The 25,194-nt window shown below is 44.7% G+C and overlaps 1 protein-coding gene across 1 annotated transcript in view; it reads left to right on the forward strand.

The window, feature by feature from the left end:
* The window catches only part of macrod2 (mono-ADP ribosylhydrolase 2), a 591,249-nt gene that overhangs the window by 556,011 nt on the left and 10,044 nt on the right, over positions 1–25,194 (forward strand). Inside the window, exons 14-15 of the mRNA XM_083657986.1 lie at positions 1,868–1,984; positions 5,001–5,081. Of these exons, the coding sequence (XP_083514112.1) occupies positions 1,868–1,984; positions 5,001–5,081 (198 nt within the window). The remainder of the gene's footprint in view (positions 1–1,867; positions 1,985–5,000; positions 5,082–25,194) is intronic.

Here is a 25,194-nt window from a genome sequence, read left to right on the forward strand (position 1 = left end):
CTATTACACCACTATTACTGCACTATAGCTATTACACCACTATCACTATTACACCACTATCACTATTACATCACTATCACTATTACACCACTATCACTATTACTATTACACCACTATCGCTATTACACCACTATCACTATTACACCACTATCACTATTACTATTACACCACTATCGATACTATTGCACTATCACTATTACACCACTATCACTATTACACCACTATCACTATTACACCACTATCACTATTACACCACTATCACTATTACTATTACACCACTATCGCTATTACACCACTATCACTATTACACCACTATCACTATTACACCACTATCACTATTACACCACTATCACTATTACATCACTATCACTATTACACCACTATCACTATTACTATTACACCACTATCGCTATTACACCACTATCACTATTACACCACTATCACTATTACTATTACACCACTATCGATACTATTGCACTATCACTATTACACCACTATCACTATTACTATTACACCACTATCGCTATTACACCACTATCACTATTACACCACTATCACTATTACTATTACACCACTATCGATATTACTGCACTATCACTATTACACCACTATCGCTATTACACCACTATCACTATTACACCACTATCACTATTACACCACTATTACTATTACACCACTATCACTAATTACACCACTATTACTATTACACCACTAACACTATTACATCACTATCACTATTACTGCACTATCACTAATTACACCACTATTACTATTACACCACTATTACAGCTCTGAACTCAGGACTGACTGACTGACTGACTGAGGGCTGTCAGGGATGTATCCGTTTGATGTGTGTTGTGTTGTGTGTTTGTGTTGTCTTTTGTGTTGTTGTTGTTGTTGTTGTGTGTTGTCTTGCGCAACGCTGTGTTGTTTCAGACACATCCCTGTGTTTACCCGTTTGTGTACAGCTGTGCTCTTCGTAGCTGACAGCGCCTAGCTCAAGTGGATTTGTGTGTAAACCGATGTTTGTTGAACGCTCGCTTGCGAATAAGTGTGTGCTTGTGCGTTTCAAAAGGGACAGCCGTTATCTTTGAGTGAGAGCCACGTCTCTTCCTGCAAACTTGCTGTGCTGTAGTTGCTGCTGCCCGCTATATAATTAAGATTCTGCATTTGCATACTGGCAGCAGCGTGCGGGCGCCTTCGCCTTCCCCTCTCGTTTTGTTTTATTCAAATCTCGTGCATTGACAAAGATTTGACAGAGACAGCCTTCAGCCTTTGTAGGTGTTCTATGGGCGACGCGCAGTGAATGCTGCCCTGCAACGCTGCTATCCTAGACCTGAGATTGCTAATTACTTTCGCATGAGGGACAAACAGAGAAGCTTTTCAGCAGTTGCATCATTCTTCTGTGCGTGTGCGTGTGTGTGTGTACTGTGTGTGTGTGCGTGTGCGTGTGTGTGTGTGTGTGTGTGTGTGCGTGCGCGTGCGTGTGTGTGTGTGTTGCGTGTGAAAATGAGACCGCAGTTCAATGCGTTGGGCCAATTTCATGGTCTTGGTTAGTTTGTGAGAGAAACGACCTTCTCCGTCAAAACTGTTATTCAGAACTTTTTCTATCTTTTTTTTATTTCAACCTTGGTGCATATCAAGCAGGGAAAGAACAGTGGACGTGTTGGTTGTGAAATATCTCTGAGCGATTTCTGTCCGCGCTAATGAAGTCTGGCCTTGTTTTTGGGCCATGGTCTTACAAGGTGCCACTGTTTAGACTTTCACTCCCTGCCCTTGAATTCATCCTTCAAAAGCTCACCTCTCTCTCTCTCTCTCTCTCTCTCTCTTTTTGTGTGTGTGTGTTTCGGTGTTGGCCGGCCTCCAGACGAGGATTCAGGCCACGAGGAAGCGGACGACGCAGAGGGTCAAGATGAAAACCAAAACCAAGACAAAGATCATGACGAAGGCGTGGACGACGAGGAAGACAACGATGTTGACAAAGGTGCGTATGTATGTGAGGGTATTTAGCATGAGGGTCTGTTGTCAATCACAAGGATTATTCCTTGGGTGGGGTCGTCAAAAGGGCCTTTCTGTGTGGAGTTTGCATGTTTTTCCCGTGCCTCCCGGGGGTTTCCTTCATATAGGAACCCCTCACCAAAAACATGCAATATCCTGGTTGCTAATGTGGTGCCTCCTCTGGTCGTCAAGGGCGCCTGTTCGGAGGGAGGGGAACTGTTTGGAATAGCGTGAACCTCCCACGTGCTATGTCCTACCGGTGAAGCTTCCCCTGTCAGGTGAAAAGAAGCGGCTGGCTAACTGCCCATGTCTCGGAGGAAGCATGGAGCCAGTTTCGGCTCTCCCCAGATCGGCAGAGGGTGGAGTAGCAACCAGGATAAATAAATTAAATTAGCACTAATGGGGGATAAAAATGGGATAAAAAATCAGGGGGGAATAAAAAAATCACAAGGATTATTCCAATTTAACATTAACATACATTCTGTTGATTGTCTCATCTTTCTGATACGCGTTGTATTTCCCCACTGTAGGTGACAAATTCTATATGTGAGAGGGACTAGTCTTTTGGTTAGCAAGTAGGGGAAGGTCATTTTTCAGTTAACAGATTATTATTTTTCAGATTATTATATTTCAGTCAACAGATTATGAAAGTGCAGATTGTAAACTTTCAAATGATGTCATACATTGAAATCTGAAAAGAATTTAATAACTCTGAGCACCCAGAGTCTGAATCAGTCTCACGTCTAATAAGACTCTGGTACAGACGGACGATATTTCAGGATTTCCGCTGTAGAATGGACGTCCGCGCCAAGAGTTCCGCTTCCGTGCGCCGCGGTTATTGTTTACAGGCTGATGGACGCGAGAATGGAGTTGGAGCTGATCCATTGTAGGTGTTTTAGCTCCAAACAACATTTTGGCTAAGAATAATAATAATAAATAGCTGCATAATTATGAGACCTTAGTCGTGTTCGGAATGGTTCACTCATTCACTCACTCACTATTCCACCTGTAATGTTTATCACATACGTAGTCAACTATATGGGGAATGAACAAACAAATTTCGGACACTACCTCACTCTTGGTAACCCCGATCGCATTGCATTGTGGTAGATGGGAGAAAATGTAGGGTACATTCGCTGTTCGCTAGAGATTGCAGTGCATTGTGGGTATTTTATAGTGGACTATATAGTGAATCAAATTAACAGCTGAGAATTCGGACACTATTAAGAAATGGCGAACACACTATCCACCTTATTTTTGAATGCCCCACTGTACAAATAATTGTGGGTACAAGTTCCGGTTTAACGTGACCCAGCTTGCCATTGCCTTTGTTATACTCTGGCTGCAGACCCGAATTATAAACCGGAAACTGGAGTACGTTATAAAAGTTATAAATATAGTCACGTTATAAACAACTAACCAACGCTGGGGGTCCGTATGGAAACAGTGTTACTCGAAATGGTTAAAAGTTAAATCAATTTGGTCATTTAGTGGCGTTTTACTGCCATGTAACATAGCTAGCTAGCCGCTAACATTAGCCACAGTAGGCTGCGCACTGCTGGGATATTTATCTCGACGAGATTTCTGCCAAGCTGGACCTGATTAGTGATTTGCTCGGTTCGCCCAGACGGGTGTCAAGCTGTCAGCAACAAGGCTGGGAGGATCACACCGGAAGAAAAACCCATAGGCATCATGGCCGCTAGAAATAAGGTGGATATAGTCCACTATTTCTGTAATAGGGAACGTTTTCGAACAGGGCTCTTGTCAAATTGTAAACAATGGCGGAAGGGGCGGGATAGACTCTGGGTTCCCAGATAAGGGTTCCTAGGTATTTAGTGATCCTAAAACAAATTTTCCCCCTAAACAACTTTCTTCTTTTTTATTATGCATGACTTCACAGTTGCCTACTTGTCATCCCTTTCACCAGACCATGTCACATCACACTCAATATTATTCGAATCAGGTCTGGATCAACAACAATTGCATCGTTGCAGACCAGAGAAGAAGTAGCTGGGGAAAACTTAGCCATTTCTAAAACTGACAGAGACAGTTTTTTAGGCTTCTAATTATGACTTTCAAAAGACTTGTGTTTATTTAAGTGTGATATCCATTGAATCTACGCAGCTGATGATACAGTATGGGACACACATACTTGTGGCAGAGAAGGCCTGTGATGGCAGTATAGTCTCTCGTTACTGTTTTGACAGCAGAGGCAGCAAATATGAACAAGCCGGTTAAAATGGCTGACATGTCTGTTTCAGCATGGCTAACGTAATGATAGCCTGACAAAATACAAACACAGATGTTTATTTAAAAAAAATTGGTTTACCAGCGATCTAAAATGACACGGTCGGGGTGGAACTCTAGACGCACAGAATGAGAGTCTTCCCCACTGGAGTGTGTTTCCCATTTATTTTATTTATTTCTCCTTCTGTGTGTGTGTGTGTGTGTGTGTGTGTGTGTGTGTGTGTGTGTGTGTGTGTGTGTGTGTGTGTGTGTGTGCGTGTGTGTGTGTGCGTGTATGTGTGTGCGTGTATGTGTGTGCGTGTGTGTGTGTGTGTGTGTGTGTGTGTGCGCGTGTGTGTGTGTGTGTGCAAATGAAACTCAATGCAGCATAGCCAAGTTGTGACCAGCATTGTGCTGCTGTTTGCAGTTTGGAGAGGACATGCAATATTTAGTCTGTCACAGGAGCCTCATAATGCAGAGTACATCTCTATAATAGAAACCATTTATTAATAAAAAAAAGATTCTCTCTCTTTCTCTCACACACACACACACACACACACACACACACACAGACACACACACACACACAGACACACACAATACAGAGCCGATTAAAGGCAAATTGGAAGCCAACACTCTTTTCGTGAACGCACAGATTCATTCCAGGCAAACTAAACGAGAGCATGATCTTCTGACTGTGAAGAGCCCACACTCACTGGTGTTGTGAACGTGTCGGCACGACAACACATCACAGCCATGGTTCCTTTCTCAAACAGAGGAAGAGCCACATGCTGTACATACAGAGGAGGAGGACGAGGAGGACCAGGAGGACCCAGGAAACACACAGGAGATGGAAGGTAAGATCTACTCTACTAACCATGTAACATCACTCCATACTGAAAATACAGGTGCTATACACCAGTGGTTCTCAAAATGTTTCAAGCAAATTAGAGCACGGACCCCCATTTGATCAGAGTTTTGCTTTTAGATGTTTTATTAAAGAAAGTGTTTGAAACCCATGACTAAAATAGTCATAGATTCTGTCATTGTGTTTGTCAATGGATGGAATTATAGTGAGAATAATGTATTCCTTTTTTTGCTGGGGACCCCCCTGGAACCTCAATGCATTTCTAAACTCATGACATGGTCGTCTCCACAGTAACGAACAGACATGGTGAATAGGTGTATGGAATACTTCTGGTTCTGAGCTGTTTTTTGACTGGCAACTGGGTATTTAGCACCAATACATCTGACCAATTTTGTCTGTTCAGCATCACCGTCTGAATGCATCTTGATTTGTACAATAGCTAGCATTATGTACGTAGCTAGTAGTTAGCATTAGTCGTGGGCTAGTTGTGCGCAACAGGTGCTTTGCTAAATCAGCTTGCTGGCTCTTTGGCTTGACAAACCAGGAACTCCGACTTAGCAGCACTAAAGAACCTAATAATCTAGTCATCTAAATTTGGATACAAATGATCAGACTATTCACAATAGACCCTTTTCACGGGGGCCATTTTGTGTCGAACAGGCAGAATAAACACAGGCGCAAGCAAAACACTAATGAGGGTTTCCAAATTCCAATCATGGAAGTTGGAAACCCTCATTAGTGTTTTGCTTGCACCTGTGTTTACCCTGCCTTTTCGACACAAAATGGCACCCGTGAGAAGGGTCTATTAAATGCTACAGAACGGATCTATACGCACACTACGCTGTCTTTTTCTCATCTCTTTTTCCAGCCTGGTTGTTACATATTTAGCCATTATTTTTGTATAGCCACTTCAGCGGCCAGCTCGATGTTGTACGGGCCCCTCTTATGTATGTTTCTGTGTGGACCACATGGGATATCTGTCTTTATTCCCCCATCTTTCCGCGGCGCACATTGCCACTGATTAATTGTATTCTCTGGAGGAGTTGACGATGGAATATTGAACCCCGAGCCAACCCCTCTCTCTCGCCTCCGCACGAAACTCCCAGCTCTGAGACGCTCTCTCCCCTCCGTTTCACTTTCCCTCTGACTGACATTCAATTAATTTAGGGTGAGAGCGAACGTTCCAAATAGATCTGTCTGAGATGGCCCTCTCCATCCCCTCTCGCTGGAACAGCCATCGGAGTACGTCCTGCAAAACAATACAGGGCTCTCCATCACCGGGGAAGCTTCTTCACTCCGGCCTGTTGATTGGGTCTCGCCTGAGGGCTGTGAGCCGAGCGCTGCCAGTGTCTGTCACTGTCCACAGGGTGACCGGTGGCTGCTGGGAGGTGGGTGGTGGCAGCCAGTAAACAGCCATGTCCTTGCTGATTGCAGGCAGATTGCATTCTGCAGGAGGCTCTCGGAACAGAGGGTGATACAGGAGTGCATTTCCTGTCCTGTCCGTTTCCTGTCCCATCCCGCTCCCACAAAAATACTCCAGCCCCGTCCCAAAACCCGGGCCGGATTTAAAGCCACATTATGTAATGATGATAATACTAATACTAATACTACTACTACTAATAATAATAATGTAATCTAACAGCTTTTTAATCATTTCAATGGTACAGATGGTACTAGTAATGGAGAATGGTGCCTCTGTTATTGCCACACCGCCCTCCGAAGGCCTGTTCCTGCACTATGGGTTTTTGCTGGCTGCGTCCCCGGAGCGGCTTGACAGTGTTAGTTGCCTGGAACTTTTAACTCTATTTCCTGCACAACTCCTTCAAATTAAAAGTTTTCCGTTGACAAACTAACGTTATGCTTTTATTGTGAAGTATGTATAGAAAGTGAAACAGCTTGATTAGCGGCGCGATTAGCTACTTCTCGCACTGAAACGAGTCGAGACAAGAACATTTGGGGATATTTCGAGCTATTTTTTCCCCCAGCGAATTAGTTATGAACACTGCAGAAAGATAAGCAAAGTAGAGTACAAGTAGAAAGAGTCAAATAAGGCTGATATCTGAATGTACTCAACAGGGAGCTGTAGCGTTTAGGTGGGGGCGCAGTTTCCCCCAAATATTCCCCCCAAAATGTTCCTGTCCCGTCCATGAATAGTCCACATGAATAGTGAAATGAATCCCATCCCACGGGAATCCTGTGACCCACAGAACTCCCCCAAAAAGATGTCAGCCTCTACCTCGGACACAGCACAGGCCCAGACCGTCTCGGAGATTTTAAAAGTCTGAATCGCACGCGATCAGACACAGCCCGGTACGGCCCGGCTTAGCCGTCCGTAACCGTGTATTCACGGGACAAGAGCAAATGACTCCCGAGCCAATACCCTTATTAAAAATAATAACTACAATCAGGCTGGCTGCTCACGGCCGTATAGAGTTTAAATCTGCTTTATTGAAAGGAGGAATAGAATGACACGTAATGATGAGAAGAAGGAATAACAACTCAAACACTTTGAGGACAGATGAGGTTACTATACACGCACGCACACACACACGCACACACACACACAAACACAAACACAAACACACTCACATTCACAGTATCTTCAGCACCAGACATCACACCTGTTAGTTATATTCTAATTTTTTTAATCAGGTCTTTTTTCACACTATACAAAGCACAAACAGTACCAATCCCCTGAGCCCGCCCATACCACCAACCCTATTCTCTATTTTTTACATTTATTTTGATTCATTATCAGGTAAGAATTTTCGCCATTTTCTCCCCAATTGTACTTGGCCGATTCCCCCTGCTGTCCCGACCACTGCTCCACCCCCTCTGCCGATCTGGGAGGAGTTGTAGACTAGCACATGCTTCCTCCGATACATGTGCAGTCACCAGCTGCTTCCTTTCACCTGCCAGTCAGGAGTTTCACCGGCAGGATGTAGCACATGAGAAGATCACGCTATTCCCCCAGTTAGTTCTCCTCCCCCCGAACAGGCGCCCCGACCAACCAGAGGAGGCACTAGTGTAGCGACCAGGACACATACCCTTGTACAAGTATAACCTTGACCCCCCTGATCGTGTGTGTGTGCGTGTGTGCGTGTGCATGCGTGCATGTATGGCTAGTTCCGATTTGCGATCAGATCGTATATCAGTGTTTAAAGGGATGATCGGCAATTTGTTTTTCCTCCACTGATATTAAGGCGATTTTAACTAACTTACTTAAGCCGGTCTAAAAATAATCTCTAGAATGTGCTCCTCTGGTGGAGCATGTCCGCCCACAGAGCACCGTTAATCAACACGAGTGACGAGTGAATTTTAAATCCTTAATTACAAACCAGTTTGTTTTTCTTTTTCATGCATCTCACCCTGCATTTCCGTTCTCGTATATCTATAACGAGTTTAAAATGAATGTGTAGCCTGTATGAAATATAGTACGTGTGAAATTATTCAAAGTTTAAACTAGTTTTGCATGTTTATGTACTCGCTTCATTCGTCGCTGGCAGAAAGCAAGCAGTGTTGTCGCTTCACCGTGGAGAAACATGCACACAACAGCAGACTATAAGCCTATAGAGAGCCAAAGTGACCGCCTACTTCCTGCTTCACCACTGTACCAGAGATTTTCAGGAGAGACCACATAACATTTCACTCGGACCAAAACGTAAAAAGAAATTACGGATTTAAAGAAAATATTTTTTTGATGTAGTTTCTTAAGTTTTGGTCTGAGTGACATGTTCTATGGTCCCTCCCGATTCTAAATATAGCTGAACCGTTTGGTTTGAACGAGTAAAACAATTGTTATGAGCATTTTACGAAATGTCTATGGGAAAATAAATGGCGGATGAAAATCTCTGGTACAGTGCTGAAGCAGGAAGTAGGCGGTCACTTTGCCTCTCTAAAGTGATTAGAATAGGTCGTCTATCTTAGTCATAAAATAAACACCTAGTATAGCGTTAGTTGCACATTGTTCAGGGTTTTCCACTAGTGCATACTGTATACACTGTCCAGCCGGGTGAAAATAGTAGCAAGCCAGGGGAGGGGGGTATGTGATAACTGACGTGCCAGCAGAGGGAGCTGTCTGAGGGAAGCTCTGTGATCATCAGATCTCTCTGGGTGTCAAGCAAGTAGAGCAAACAGACATCAGCCGTACAAATCTATTGCTATTGCCGAATGCTTTGGGCTTCAACACATCAACATGTTCCCCATGAGAAAGTCAACATGGTGGAGAGGCAGAAACACATCAGCCTAGCTTCGCTCATAACAGAGCTACTTCGTAGAATCAAACAAGTTGAATTCACTTGGACACATTGTGCTCACATCGGGATGGAAATAGGAAAGAATGTGTCGTTTCTTCTTTATCGACACTTTCACAAACTGTCAGCTCTGCACGCCTCAGATTAAAGTGTCTGTGCTTGGCGTTTGAATGTGCGTTTGTTTAAAGTCCCTCGGCGCCCCGGGGGCGAGTGGAGTTTGCCGCGTTTAAGCACTGCGATTGACCCCGAAGGTCCGAACACCGCCCAGCCGGGAAGACGAGAGGCCATCTCACAAAGCGACGCCTCTGAATTGCTGCATGACCTGAATCTGGCGTGTGATGCCCTCGGCTGCGCCGCCGCCATGGGACAAAAGAAAAGACGGGAACACAGCACGGGGGTGGCAGTTGGTCGGCTTGTCTGTAGCGCGGCATTGCAATATTGCAGTTATTGTTGTGACAGTAAGAAAGTAGCCGGCTGGAAATGTTTGAATGTCCGGCCATCCGGCTGACAGCTGGCGCCTATGGAAAACCCTGAGTGTTACCTCACAGATGTGGCAACACAGCCGCTGTTAAATAATCACAAATTAAAATTAAAAAGTAGACGGCAGAAAAAAAAGAGTCATGCAGAGTTTGTGCACGAGGTGGCTTCAGAACACACGGTCGGTGTCTCTGTTCATCTTTTCTCTTTTATAAATGCAGAATCTACGTTTGTTCTTCTGTAGGCTGTATTCAATCACATTATGATGGATTGTTTATGGAAACTTTAATGCCATTGAATAGGAATAGGCTATGTCTCATTATCATTAAAAAAATAAACATTAAAATTACAGCTTGGATCGCCTATGATCTTGAGTATCTTTTGTGTGTGTGTGTGTGTGTGTGTGTGTGTGAGTGAGAGTGTGAGTGAGTGAGTTTGAGAGTGAGAGAGAGAGAGTGAAGATATTGTTTTTCTTTCCGAGTCTGTCAAGGGCACAGTGTCTCCTCAAACCCATCAGTGTCACCTCAGAAAGTCAGTGACGCTCCATCATTGCCAACTATGGACAAAAAGAAAGAGGAATCTGGTTGCTCTAAAGCAGGGGTGCCCACACTTTTTCAGCTTGGGAGCTACTTTTAAAATGACCAAGTCAAAGTGATCTACCAAACATATTTATTTATATATATATATACACTGAGTATACAGTGGAAAAACAGTGGAAAAACAGTGGGGAAAAAAAAAAAAAAAAATCTTCCTCAATGCCATGCGATCTACCACATAGGGATGGGCATCGAATTTCGAATTTTCGAATAATCGTTGTTATTATCAAGGTCGACTTTTATTATTGAAATTCGAAATTCGAAATTCGAAAAAAAAAAAAAAAAAAAAAAATTTTTTTGAGTGAAATGTTGCATTGTCTCCCCTGATTCTAAGTATAGTCAAATCGCTTGGTTTGAGCAAGTAAAACAATTTTTATAAGCATTTTAAGCAAGGTTTATGGAAAAATTAATGGCAGATGAAATCCCATGAAGAGGGAGAGGGGGTGACTTTGGCACCCCTTTGGCACTCAGACCTGAGCCTACTAAATATTTAATGAACCACTCATGATTGTCAAAACTGTTTTTTATTTTCGAAAATGTCAATGTCATGTAACATGTTCTTTACTTCAGTGGTGCAATGCTTGTTTGAGCTAAAAATCCACAGCAGAAGCTTTTTATATTAATTAATAAAGCCGTAGACTTAGAATCAGGGGAGACAATGCAACATTTCACTCACAAAAAAAAAAAAAAAAAAAAAAAAAAATTACATTTTTTTTTTTTTTTTTCGAAATTCGAATTAAATTCGAATTTGGCCAGCGAATTTCGAATAGTGTTTTTGCTAGAAATGCCCATCCCTACTACCACACTACCTTCGCGATCGACCGGTCGATCGCGATCGACGTATTGGGCACCCCTGCTCTAAAGCATACATGGGCAACATACGGCCCGCGGGCCGCATAGCGCCCCCTGTGTGGCCCGCGATGGAATTGCAATTTTTTTTTTTTTTTTTTACAGTGCACTTGAACGCAACATGCAATATACCCGCTGAATAAGTGTCCAAATGTTCATGTCATTCTGGGCAATACTCTTCTGTTATAGCATTTCAGTCTGAAATATGGAATATCTTTCAATAATATTTATGACTAAAAGGCTAAAAGTAATCTCATGTGTAAGAAATGACTGTTCTAGTAGTAGAAATTTAAATAATTAACTTGTTGGTTTTGGATTTATTTAGCTTCAAGAGTGCATTTTTGTTCTTGTGTGACCCTCAACACAGGCTTTGAGAATCCCGGCCACTTACTGATACTTATGCTTAAATTAACCCACTCATATTCTGGTGTATTTCAAGAAAAACATTTCGACTAGTGGAAATTCTAATTGGCTGGTAACTTTAAAATCTAGCAGCCATATTGGCAGGTGGTGAAAAAAGTTAATTTCAAGCCCTGCAGGGAGAGCAGGTGGTGACATAGGAGTGAGTGAGGAAAAGGATCAAATATTGGTGGTTAAGACTGAATAATGACATCACAATTGTTAATTTAAAATGAGTTATTCCTCTAAACCTGGCTTCAAATGCCCCAAATTTTTCGTGCTGGCGCCGTTCAGCCCTCAGCAAGATCTGGTAGCGAGGACATTTTTTTGTGGCCCTCTCTATCATCAAAGTTGCCCATCCATGGGTTACGGCATGACAATATTTGTTCGGCCCCCGGCAACAATCTGGATTTCTCATGTGGCCCCCCATGAAAAATAGTTGCCCACCCCTGCTCTAATGTAAAGAAACCCAAAGAAGAAAGAACTCTGCTGCCTGCAGCCCCCTTGTCTTTGATCTTACAGTAGGAATATTGTTTGTCATTCCATTGCTTGGTGAATTATTGTTTGTTTCATTCATTTGCGTCAATTATTTATTCATGGCAGTCGTCTGTAAGCCTATCAGCAGCTATTTGAGATCAGACCAGCGATACTTTCCATGTGGCTTATGATGCATTTGTTTAAAAAAAGGTTATCGTTAACTTGGTTGTAATAGCTGGAGGGTTTATTGATGAACCTTGCTATGTATAGGGTTCATCATAGCAATTTTTTATCCCCTTTTTATCCCCCATTAGTGCTCATTTAAATGTATTTATCCTGGTTGCTGCTCCACCCTCTGCCGATCTGGGGAGAGCCGAAACTGGCTCCATGCTTCCTCCGAGACATGGGCAGTAGCCAGCCGCTTCTTTTCACCTGACAGGGGAAGCTTCACCGGTAGGACATAGCACGTGGGAGGATCACGCTATTCCAACGAGTTCCCCTCCCTCCGAACAGGCGCCCCGAACAACCAGAGGAGGCACCACTTCAGCGACCAGGATATTGCATGTTTTTGGTGTGGGTTTCCTATATGAAGGAAACCCCCAGGGGGCACGGGGAGAACATGCAAACTCCACACAGAAAGGCCCTGTTGACGACCCCACCCGGGCGGTGGGCACTCGAGGGCATGCGGACGGGCACGCACTCCTTCAGCGCTCACGGCGTCCCAGGTGGGAATCGAACCCAGGACCTTCTAGCTGTGAGGCGACAGTGCTTTGTCTTTATTTAAGATCCCCATTAGCTACACCAGAGCTGCAGCTATTCTTCCTGGGGTCAAACAACTTGCATAGTTTCAAGATATCAAACAACTTGCATAGTTTCAAGATATCACATACAACATTTACATTCTGTATAAAAAATACATTCTGTACAAACGGTACAATTTCGGATATTACATACATACATACAGTACATACTGTACCTTTCAAGATATTGCATACATCAGAATTACCTACATACCATTACAGATGTGTAGAATATACATAAAAACTACATCACATATTATGTATACCTATATATATACCATTACCATATCTTATATATATAATTATACATATAACTATTACCATCACCATATATATTATATATTAGTTATGTACATGCTTCAATATGCTATATATATATATATATATATATACATACATACATACATATACACATACACACACATATATATATATATATATATATATATACATACACATACATACACACATACATAGCATTATCACAGTAGTAAGTGCTGTTTTACCAAGAATTTAAAATGTTTTTTGCTTTTCTTTTGTGTAATATGTGCTTACCACTGTGCCACCATGCCCCTCGTTAAGTGCAGTAATTACAGTCAATTTAAGAAATGTCAGACGCTGACAGGCTTCTAACTGTATTCTCAAAGACTTCTCTCTGCACTCGCACGTTTCTCCACATGCTCCCAGTCGTCTGCGAGGCGTCTTCACACCATTTGCTTTTCTCACATATCATAACATTGCACATATGGAAGTGTGTGTCACAGCATCTCAGCTCAGTCACACTAAATAACACGCGGCTCAAGAAAATAGCTTTTCTTTCTTTTTTCTTTTTCACTCTCATCATCATTATCATTATAACTTGCTAATTTCTAAATTACACACATATGTCGTCTCAATCTGTAGTTTACATTCGGGCGGTGAAATAAGAGAACTGCTTAGCTACAGTACATGGATAATATATCAGACTTCAATTAATGCTACCAAGCTATCCCATCTGTTGTTTATCCTATAGGTTCACGTCTGTTACTACATCATAGAGTATGTTTGAAGCATTTGCCTATTGTTCTTACAACTTACAATGACTTACTACATTGAGGGAAGCTGATCTGCAACATTATAAGAAACCAACAGCATGGAGTGCAAGGCTGCAGCCATATCGTCATGACAATACATATAAAAATGAATAATGGGTGAACATACATCTTCCAAACTGAGATATCACCGCTTTGAGAAGAAAAAAAACAGATCACCTCCCATAACGACTGCTGGCATGGAAGTTGAGCACATTATGGGTTAGTATTGAAGAAAATTTTATATATATATTTTTTGAGAACAGAAGCATTTATCTTTTTCAAATATTGCCTGATGAATTTCAGGAAATTAAATAAATATTTCAATGTCCCTGGAGTATTCATATGGCGTAGAAATATGCAAGGCCGTAGAGGGATTTTTGTCCTGGCTCTGCTCGCCATTTATATAAATCATATGTACGCTCCGTCGCCCCTGCAGAGGCAATGAGATTCTCACTGCCTCTCACTCACACAATAACTTGGGATGTTATAAAGGCTCACCAAATTCAATCAGAATCCAGAATCCTTCCTTTATGAATATTCATAACATACTTTCAATTGGAAATTGAGGCTCTTTTTGGTATTGTCTTTGTAATATGTATCTAGCAAGCCTTTTTTGATGGTGGGCAACCGCTTCAGTGAGCTCATGGAACACCCATAAATTAAAATAAGTCTGTCTTAGCCTAAAGCGAGGAATAAATAAATCTGAATTGTGAACAGAAGTTGTTTTTTCCCTTCATGCAGTGTGATTCTTCTGCGAGTCGATATCTCATGTCTTAGCTCCAGAGGTAGGATTTAATGGCTGCCCAGAATAGATGCAATGCCACTGAGTCAACAGCTCATCCTTCTTTCCAATCAAACTTTGGCTGTTTCCCCCTGTAAAACATCTGCATCAGTACAGTGCAGGAGATGCAGGTGTTTTACAGTGTCAGTACAGTGCAGGAGATGCAGATGTTTTACAGTGTCAGTACAGTGCAGGAGATGCAGATGTTTTACAGTGTCAGTACAGTGCAGGAGATGCAGATGTTTTACAGTGTCAGTACAGTGCAGGAGATGCAGATGTTTTACAGTGCAGGAGATGCAGATGTTTTACAGTGTCAGTACAGTGCAGGAGATGCAGATGTTTTACAGTGTCAGTGCAGTGCAGGAGATGCAGATGTTTTACAGTGTCAGTGCAGTGCAGGAGATGCAGATGTTTCACAGTGTCAGTACAGTGCAGGAGATGCAGATGTTTTACAGTGTCAGTACAGTGCAGGAGATGCAGATGTTTTACAGTGTCAGTGCAGTGCAGGAGATGCAGATGTTTCACAGTGTCAGTACAGTGCAGGAGATGCAGATGTTTTACAGTGTTAGTGCAGTGCAGGAGATGCAGATGTTTTACAGTGTCAGTGCAGTGCAGGAGATGCAGATGTTTTACAGTGTCAGTGTCAGTGCAGGAGATGCAGATGTTTTACAGTGTCAGTACAGTGCAGGAGATGCAGATGTTTTACAGTGTCAGTGCAGGAGATGCAGATGTTTTACAGTGTCAGTACAGTGCAGGAGATGCAGATGTTTTACAGTGTCAGTGCAGTGCAGGAGATGCAGATGTTGTACAGTGCAGGAGATGCAGATGTTTTACAGTGTCAGTACAGTGCAGGAGATGCAGATGTTGTACAGTGTCAGTACAGTGCAGGAGATGCAGATGTTTTACAGTGTGGTGTTTCCTATTAAACATTCACAGCTGTGTATGTGCTTATTACCGACACAGTTCATCTCTTTTATTGTTTTGTTTTTTCAAATGTGGGCAAAAAGCAACACTGCTCCCTGAATTTTGCCCTCAATATGCACGGGAATATTAAAAACGAATCAGCCTTGTAATTGTTGGAGTCTCAGACCCATAGACTGTATAATAACTCATAACCCCACCGACTTCCCACCCACAGACACGGCCAATTGTGTCTGTGGGCCTGTCACCAAGCCGGAAGTACCGCTACTGGGAATTGAACCCGGGTCTCCGCGGTGGTAGGCGAGTGCATTTAGCTCTACTCTACCCAGAGGCCCCACAACCTTGCAATTGTTGCCCAGCTGTCGAGGGTCAACATATATCAGTGTTCCGTCCATTTTACCTTCCTTCCCTTGAGAAAGCCGGCCTCGGCTGGAGGCTGATGACTGCAAGATGAGAGCTGCTCTTCCTCGTCTATGGGAGGATGCAGAGGATAGTTCAGAGCCTCTAGCTGGGCAGGCGGTGGGATACAGGCTGTAATGGCATGGCAGAGGAGATGGAGAGGAAGAGGAGGCAGAGACAGATAGACACAGTGGGCCTTCACAGCAATCTCCATCTCACCACAGCAGAGTGAGAAGGCACCATTACGCCTGCACAGAGGCTGCCGAGGCTGACACGCTCAATGTCCCTCATGTTGTTGTTACATTCTTCTGTTTCCTTTTCCAGCACGTACACTCCAATTCATCCTCGTTATCCACGCAGCTTTTCTCTCCTCTATACACTTTGTCGTGTTAACGTCAAGTCAACTCCATCTCAAGTTCATATTTCTTCCACACGTGTTTTTCCTCGGTGGCCTGCGATGTGATGTGTTAAGTATTGATGGCGGAGGCTGCTTTATTTAGCGCTGCGACTCTGCCACAGTCAGCAGCACAGCGGAGAAGAAGCCGCACTCACGGCTGCCATATGGTGCCAGGAAACCACAAGCGTGTCGTGTCGCTCGCTCGCTCGCTCGTAAGATCCACCAATAAGAAGAAGGGGGAAAAAAAGCATCAGAAACGGAGGAGGAGCACCGGATCCTCTTTTAACAACTGTCAAGAGGATCAGTTTTAATCCCTTGTTTGTGGTTTTATTTGGGGTTGTGTTATTGATTTCTATGCATTTTGCTCCCCCAGTGGTACCGCGCTTGAGTGTCACAGAACAACAAGCCAACATAAATGGCTGTTCTGAAAGTCAGCAGACATGCCCAGGGCGATGTGAAGCTACACAGAGACACTATCACGGTGACTTGTCTCGGCCCTATGTGGTCGCTCTCTTACGTTAAAGCAGCTACGGGCAAGATTTTCGATTGTTATTAAACAGTCTAAATTTAATATCGATGCCTCACACCTTACCTCTGATATTAGACGAGACGAACGCAGAGTAGTCTCGCTTGAAAGCAGAGTGAATCGGCGAGTGTGGTCTTGATGATTAGTCTGTCTCATAGACTGTAAAGGTCTGTCTGCGGGCCGGTGTCATCAGGAAGTGAAATGAAACGGTTTGCGGCAGCCACTTCGGCCATAACCACAAAATTACTCAATTACTTTCAAACAAACTGTTAGAATATAACGAGAGATGTTCGCGAGAGAAGTAGCAAGGGCAGCTGTTTTGGGTCTTGTTGCTATGGCCGTAAACCGTTTCGCTCTGTCTAGCAACTGTTTACAGCTGCTGGAAAAACCGTTTCGCTCTGCCTAGCAACAGACCCAAAACAAGAAGGACGGCTTTCCCCTCCTGCTGCCCTTGCTACTTTCTGCTCTCGCGAACATCTCTCGTTATATTCTAACAGTTTGTTTGAGAGTAATTGAGTAATTTTGTGGTTATGGCCGAAGTGGCTGCCGCAAACCGTTTCATTTCACTTCCTGATGACACCGGCCCGCAGACAGACCTTTACAGTCTATGAGACAGACTAATCATCAAGACCACACTCGCCGATTCACTCTGCTTTCAAGCGAGACTACTCTGCGTTGGTCTCGTCTAATATTAGAGGTAAGGTGTGAGGCATCGATATTAAATTTAGACTGTTTAATAACAATCGAAAATCTTGCTCGTAGCTGCTTTAAAGCAGCAAGTATGAGTGGAACATTATAATAATCCATTCCAAATCAAAGGACACGTATTTATTCCGCCCCCCCCCCCCCCCTCTTTATAAGGTTGAATAATTTATCCCAGAATGCATCGGTACATTCTTCTCAGAAATGGTTGCTGCCAAAGTGTGTTCATGCATTCATGTTGACTCTCCGGCAATGGCAAAAGGGGATTTGAGGCTTTTCCTTAATTGGTTGTTTTGTGCCGTTTTGTCTCGGTCTTCTGTGAACAATGGCGACGCTGGATGATGTAAGTGTAATTTTGGAGAGCTATGGGGCTCTTTTCCCGCGGCTAATAGTTGTCAGCGCACAATTAACAGTTGGCATAACGTTGTATACCCGTACAGCTTGAGTGGCTCCCCCGGGGAGCTCGCTGCCAGTGGGCTGTGGACATTAGGCTAGGCCTGTGTTTTACAGCTCTTTACGCTGGCTGTGAACAGCAACTACAGCGCTCGCAGCCCTGCTGGGGCGATGGTGGGCGAGCGCCATAAGGAGGCTCTACCCACACAGACTTAATACCGCATTTATTGTTGACTTCCATTTGGCTGGTATGTTCCTCTCTGTTCCATTCCAATTGGCTCCTTGCCTTGACTTAATCTTACTGACCTGTAATCTGAAGTCAATGCTTATCAAACAGCAACCCTGTTTCTGGCTTGATCTCAGACAAAAAAAAGAACGAAATGGCCTCTGCACTGAAATAAATATGAAATCATAAAAAGTAAAGTTCTCAGTCTCAAACTAGTGGAGTCTGTATGCACACACGCACTCTCTCTCTGTTGATCCCTTGCCGGTCGGAGCAAGTTAGATCTTTCCCCATTATCGGCCTGCACCGCAGCAGCACGCTCCTTCAATTTGTGCCGCTTGGTATCGAGGAGAAACGCAGGGTTCTGCTCATTTGACTGGAGGTGGAGAAGAGACGACCATTGTGCACAATGTCCATTATATTGGTCACCTATGGCCCAGAAGCCTGCTTCAAAGAGAGAGCGCCTCCGCTAATAAGCTACAAGGGAACACACGCTTTTTCTTTTGCCGCTTTGAAGCTCCTCTCCTTTGATCAGCCCTTTTATCCCGTGCCCTCCTCTCTTATTGGCTGACAACAATGGCAAATGAATCAACTGAGTGGAGATGCGATTGGTCAGCCCTGCGGAGATGCGACACAGATCTATGTTTGAAAAGTCTTGGAACACTCGCTCACACGCACTCCTTTAAATGCACACTGTGAAACATACGCACAGACACACACACACACACACACACACACACACACACACACACACACACACACACACACACACACACACACACACACACACACACACACACACACACACACACAGACACACACACACACACACTTTGAATGATGAGTGAGCCAACCCAACCCATAGGTTGCATGTCTCCTGGAGGCAGTGAGGAAGGTATGATGGTAGTGCTGCTGCTACAGCTAGTAACAGAGATACTGTAAACCCCAAGTGAAGTACTGACAAAAACCGTACTGTCAGACTCAGATATGACAGTAGGGTTTAAAGTCCTTAGAAGTCATCCTCTGTCCCTAGCGTTTGGATTTTAAATGTTGTAGTACACTTACGTCATGTTAGCATCTCTCAAATTTTTACCTATTTCCATTCTTTAAGTTAATCGGAAATGCAATTTATGCAATCTATGCGATACATTGTGATACGTTACGTCACCTTATGTTATGTTACCTTACGTTATGCTACCTTATGATACAATATAATAGGATATGATACGATATGGCAGTGGTTTCCAACCTTTTCTGACTCATGGCCAACTTGAAAATATCAATAAATGTTTGCGGCCCACGTCCGACTATAAATATTACGGAGGCCAGCACCACACAGAAATCAGAAACTAGAAGTGATCCCAAGTGAAGGGCTACAACAGGCTAATTAACTAATAATTGATTACAAATCAAATAATGGTATCATTCAACAATGGAGAAATGCATTCTCATACATAATAATAATAATAATACTTTTTTTCATGAAGATCGTAATGTTTTTGCAAATGATTTGGCGGCCCACTTGCAATACCTTCACGGCCCACAGGGTTTGGAATGTCTGCGATACGGTATAATACAATACGATAGAAAACGATACGATACTAACCAGCACACAGAACAGTGTCCATCACGCAAAGCATCATATTCACATGTTAACAATATTTACAGTTCAATGATCAGTCTAGTCTATTAAAGCACAGAGAAAGAAAGGCCAGTACAGAAAAGGAATTGCACCAAATATTCAGAGGCAGGTATAATGCATGAGAGTGGGCGCATGGGACGATATAGTAACATGCGGTTGCTAAGAATTTCATCCTGCCTTTTCTGCAGTCATATCTCTATCAGTCCTAACCTATAACGTACACCGCCAACACACAATTTGATACCCGCATGATCGACCCAACTGTATTTGTACTGATCACGCTGCTCTTTCACTGACCTTTTCAAATGATAGACAGCCGCTCTTGCTGCCGGGCGCTGCTCGTCTTCATCGCCGTCTAGACGAGCAGCGCTTCGATCATATTTACCAGTCTAATCCATGATCTCCAGTGGAAACCTTCAGCTGAAGAGGCATGGCATCATAACTGCAGATCAGTCAGCGGGATCGAGCGGGCCGTCCTCGGAGACACGCAGACGCTCACAGCTTCGCTCATATATACATGCTGCTCCGACAAGTTTCTCAGGGCTACAGTTCGCTGCGGTGGTGTATGTTGTAGCCCATTTTATGAATGCAGCGCGGGGGGGTCAGGGGTCAGCCGGCTCACCTTTAAGGTCAAATTGGCCCGGGAGACCGACCGTCTGACCGGCCTTGATGTTTGAAAGCCGCAGCAGGCACGCAGCGTCCCCCGCAGTAACAGCACAGGGAGGGCCTAAAGATTATGTAAAGTAATTCACTAAGTGATGAGAGAGGAGCAGTACCACCGCTGACAGCAGGTTTAGCAGGTATGTAGGTCACACAGGGGGAGGCGGCTTTTGCATTTTCCCCTTCCAGGTCTATTTTGGTGTTGTCTCGCTCTCTGTTCCTCACTTAATCAGTTGTTCACTTCCTCCTTTCATCTCAGCACTTTCTCTCTCCTGTGTTTTCCTTTTTTCTCTTCTGGCTAGGGGTGTCACAAAACGCGTGTTCGTATTGAACCCTTTAGGTACAGTATGAGGCTTTGCAGTAGTAGGTTCAATACGCATCGCCAACGGAACTCGACGCCGAACAGTGCAAGTCTTCTACAAGGATATCGTGGTAAACGAGTAAAACGTGAGAGACGAAAAAGACGGAAGGTGTTAAAAAAAAAACATTGTTGTAAATTGAAATAAAAATGTAAACTAGACTTGTGAAAATAATCAAATGAATAAGTAAAATAAATGAGAAGATTTAAAATCCAGGACATTTCATTGGCATTTCTACTTCTTTGCTGTATCGAAAACGTACCGAACCGTGACACCAGTGTCTGACAGACCGCCGACTCTCGGAAAGAATCGTTTGGACGAAGCAGGGGGAATAGAGGAAGACTAGCGCGAGAGAGGGTGCCAATGGAGACACTCCCTCTCATCCCCGTGTCTCACCAAAGCGTGGTCATTTTCTCCTTCATATTTGGCAAACCTGGGAACCGTTCCCTCTCTTTTTCTCCTCTCGCCATCGACCGTCTCCTCTAATGGCCGTCGCGTCCTCTGCGGCGAGGCTTAACCCCCCGAGCAGATGGCGTCCTGTCCTCTTTTCACTCATTCAGGGCGACTTTGTGTTTTCTCATCTTGTCAAGCATGTCCCGGGCCTGGTGTAATGAGACCCGGGCCCGGGCTCTGGTGCCGCCCCTACAGCAGCAGCAGCAGCAGCAAGGTTATAGCCAAACCCACATGGGGGGGGGAGCACAATGCCACTTTAGTGTCCGCAAACCTCCTCGCGCTTTTCTTCTGGAGAAGAAAGGCGGAATATTGATGAAGGCCTCTTGGCGTTTCCACAGCGCCGAGCGGTGGTCGCGGCGTTTACCGAGCCTCGCTTGTTTTTCGTCTCCGTCGCCCCCGCCGCCGCAGGTCACAGCTCAGCGCTCTTTAATTGGCTTAGATTGTTGTGAGACGGCGTAGCCTCTCGCAGCAATGAAAACTCTGGCCTCCTAAACACTCCTTCTCATAAAAACCCCCTTTTCTCTCCCCATTTTGTTTGTGGCAGCTCATAGAGCGAAGCCATTATTACCACAGCGCCGCACTACAAACTTCAACATTAACATATGAAAATGGGCCGTTGTCCACATTTACCAGCTCATTACTTCTTTTGGTCGGGCACTTGTTGAGGTCCTCCCCGCTTTTGTTTTGCTCGGGCAGAGGGCTGTCTGTAATTATCTGTGTAGCAATATCAGGCCCCCAAGGCTATTAGCCCATGCAAAGCTCAATGAGAGGGGGGTCTTTGATACTTGTTTAGTATACATGGCCCCCGTGAAGAACCAGGCTTAAGACCACCCGGTTGGCATGCTAAAATGAATTAGCCTCTCATCTGCTGAAAGCAGCGCTGAGCTTCTCTATAGTTACTGCTACTGACCCTGACATTGTTTTCGCATCTTATTCTCTCAAGATGAAGTGCTATTGAGAGCAAGCAGCGCCCCCCAGAGGAGCCCCCCATCCCCCCCCCCCGCTTCATAAAAGCAGCACGAACCAAAGACCTTTTACGAGATATTTGATCAACTCCACTCCAGCAAGAATAAATAGTTTATGCAATCATTGAAAGAGATTCCCGCGGCAGCCCTGAGTCAACACCTTTTCAAATTGCGATTGCGTTGACTTGCGGGCATAATTTAGTGGGTCGATTCCGAGCCCCTCCACTGGGCAATTAGTGGCGAGCGAAACCGTGTGTGTAATGGGGCTTCAACTAACTGGAGTAACGCCTGCTGGACAGACGGGTTGAGATAGAGCTGGGTTGGAGTTGTGGGAGTGGGAGCAGCTGGACACCTGTGTGTGGGGATCAAAGCCTACAGAGACCTGTGGCTCAGACACAGCAGAGCAGAGCCCGGTGGGGATGTTCAGACGGGCCCACCGGGGCCACGGTTTGGGGATCAAACGAGCAGAAGGAATTCTCCTGGGGGTACTGACACTGTAGGGCACGGAACACCTCCACTCTTTCCTCCACACGTTGACACCTCTCTATCGATTGTTTTATTCCAGCACCCGTCTGGAAAAGAGAAGGAGAATAAAAGGCGCTAAGGCAGAGCGACGTCCCGGTGGCCGTGGGACAAAAGGAACCTCCTGTTCTGCCCCCAGGCTGCTGTCTGGAACATTAAGCAGAGACAGTTCCCATGCTGCTGTCTGCTGTGCTGCTGACCCACAGAGACTGCCTCCCCTACGGGCCGGCTCTGCTCGGCTCAGCGCCGGGCCGGACTGACAAGAACATTACAGCATTACGTCTGGGAAGGCACCACTGCTGCACATGACGACAAATGTTGCCTTTAGTCAGGAGGGAAGATGAGAATAAGTATAGCAGGGAAGCCAGCGCCCGAGCGAATGTGTCTCACTTTACAGTACGCCACAACCAAATCTGACCATCTGCCATCGTTTCTCATTTGAAGTGCAGTGTTTTTCTCGCCCGGTTCGATATCGTGGCCCAGGATGTGAACGCCTGAGCGGCAAAACGCTAACTAGCTCTTGTCTAAATAAATGAATAGAAGGTGGGGGATGTAATTTTCTGCTTGTCTGCATATGAGGAAGACTTATGCCCAACGCTCTTCCTTCCTCCCGCTTATGTGTGCACGCACACAAACACACACGCGCGCACGCACGCACGCACGCACGCACACGCACACGCACACGCACACGCACACGCACACACACACACACACACACACACACACAGAAAAACACATGCATATCCGTGCACTCCCTCCTGAGTTACTGATAGAGTTTTTTGTCTCCGGGATGTTTTCACTGAACTTCTGAGAGACTGAGTTGACTAGAGAATACTGCCTACACAAAGAGCCTGTGACTCGGAGGTGACTAGAGAATACTGCCTACACAAAGAGCCTGTGACTCGGAGGTGACTAGAGAATACTGCCTACACAAAGAGTCTGTGACTCGGAGGTGACTAGAGAATACTGCCTACACAAAGAGCCTGTGACTCGGAGGTGACTAGAGAATACTGCCTACACAAAGAGCCTGTGACTTCCCTTTAGGAAAGTTGAACAAACTAGGCATCTCGCCTGACTAGCGTGCGCTCGATTCCTAGGCTCGCCCGCCCTGCAACTCGGTCGCTTTGCAGGCTCCCTTGCTCTTATGACATCACTGATGATGTCACTACTTTGCATCACTGATGACATCACAATTGCTCTTATGACATCACTGATGACACCACAATGCCTATGACATCATCAGTTGATGTCACAATGCACAATTGCTCAAGTGACATCACTGATGACATCACTTTCAGTGTCATCACTTCTGGGACAAAAAGAGAAAGATTGCCTACTTGCCCCTTTTATAGATAGATGTATTAACAGTTTGTCATCTATTATTATGGTTAATTCTGTTCACTCGAAAATACATCTCAACTGAAATATAACCACAGATTAAGGAAAAGATCACAACTCAGATTTACAGTTATATGTGAAATAAAATGTAGATCGGCTACTAGTTTTTCAGCTTCATTACCAGTCTAGTTAATTATCACTGCTGAGTGTAACATCGCAATGTTTTAGTGCACGCCAGGGGAACTCACATCTTTTTTATGGTGAGAATCCCTAATTGTTTTCTGCCATTTTCGCGAGGACCGCCAAACATGACAAAGTATAACTTCAGTCACGGCGCTAACTGGAGCATTACGTATGAAAACGGAGGGGTGGTCCCCCCGAGACACCGTCAAGGTCCCCCGGGGGTCCTTGGGCCCGACTTTGAGAACCACGGGTGTAAGCTGTCTAGATTCCTGCTGAGGGACTCAATTCAGTCTGGTGTTTTTCTCCTCTCTTCCTTATCAGCTCTCTGTGGACTCTGCCTCTCTCCACAGCCACAGCCTTGACAGAGCCCCGTTTCTCTCTCTCTCTCTCTCTCTCTCTCCCCCCATCTTGTTTATGTGTTTGTACCCAGCACACTCACACCCGCCCCTAAATGATAGCCCTTCTCCTGTCAGCACACAGGAGACAAATTAGAGAGGGGGGGAGAGACAGCCCGGCGGCGCTGCTGCTCCCTGGGAGCTGCAGGCCAGGCAGGGGCCACGATCAATTGAAATTCTGAGCTTTTTCTGCTGTGTTTTGATCAGTGCTGCTGGATATTAAGAGAAGAGGATGCTGCTGCTAGCCCTGCTAGCGCCCAGACGTGATGCTATTACCTGAGAGAGAGAGACGGAGCGGGGCAGAGAGAGAGGAAAGGGC

Source organism: Poromitra crassiceps (assembly GCF_964638095.1).
Source record: "Poromitra crassiceps genome assembly, chromosome: 22".
In the NCBI taxonomy this organism is placed as follows: Eukaryota; Metazoa; Chordata; class Actinopteri; order Beryciformes; family Melamphaidae; genus Poromitra; species Poromitra crassiceps.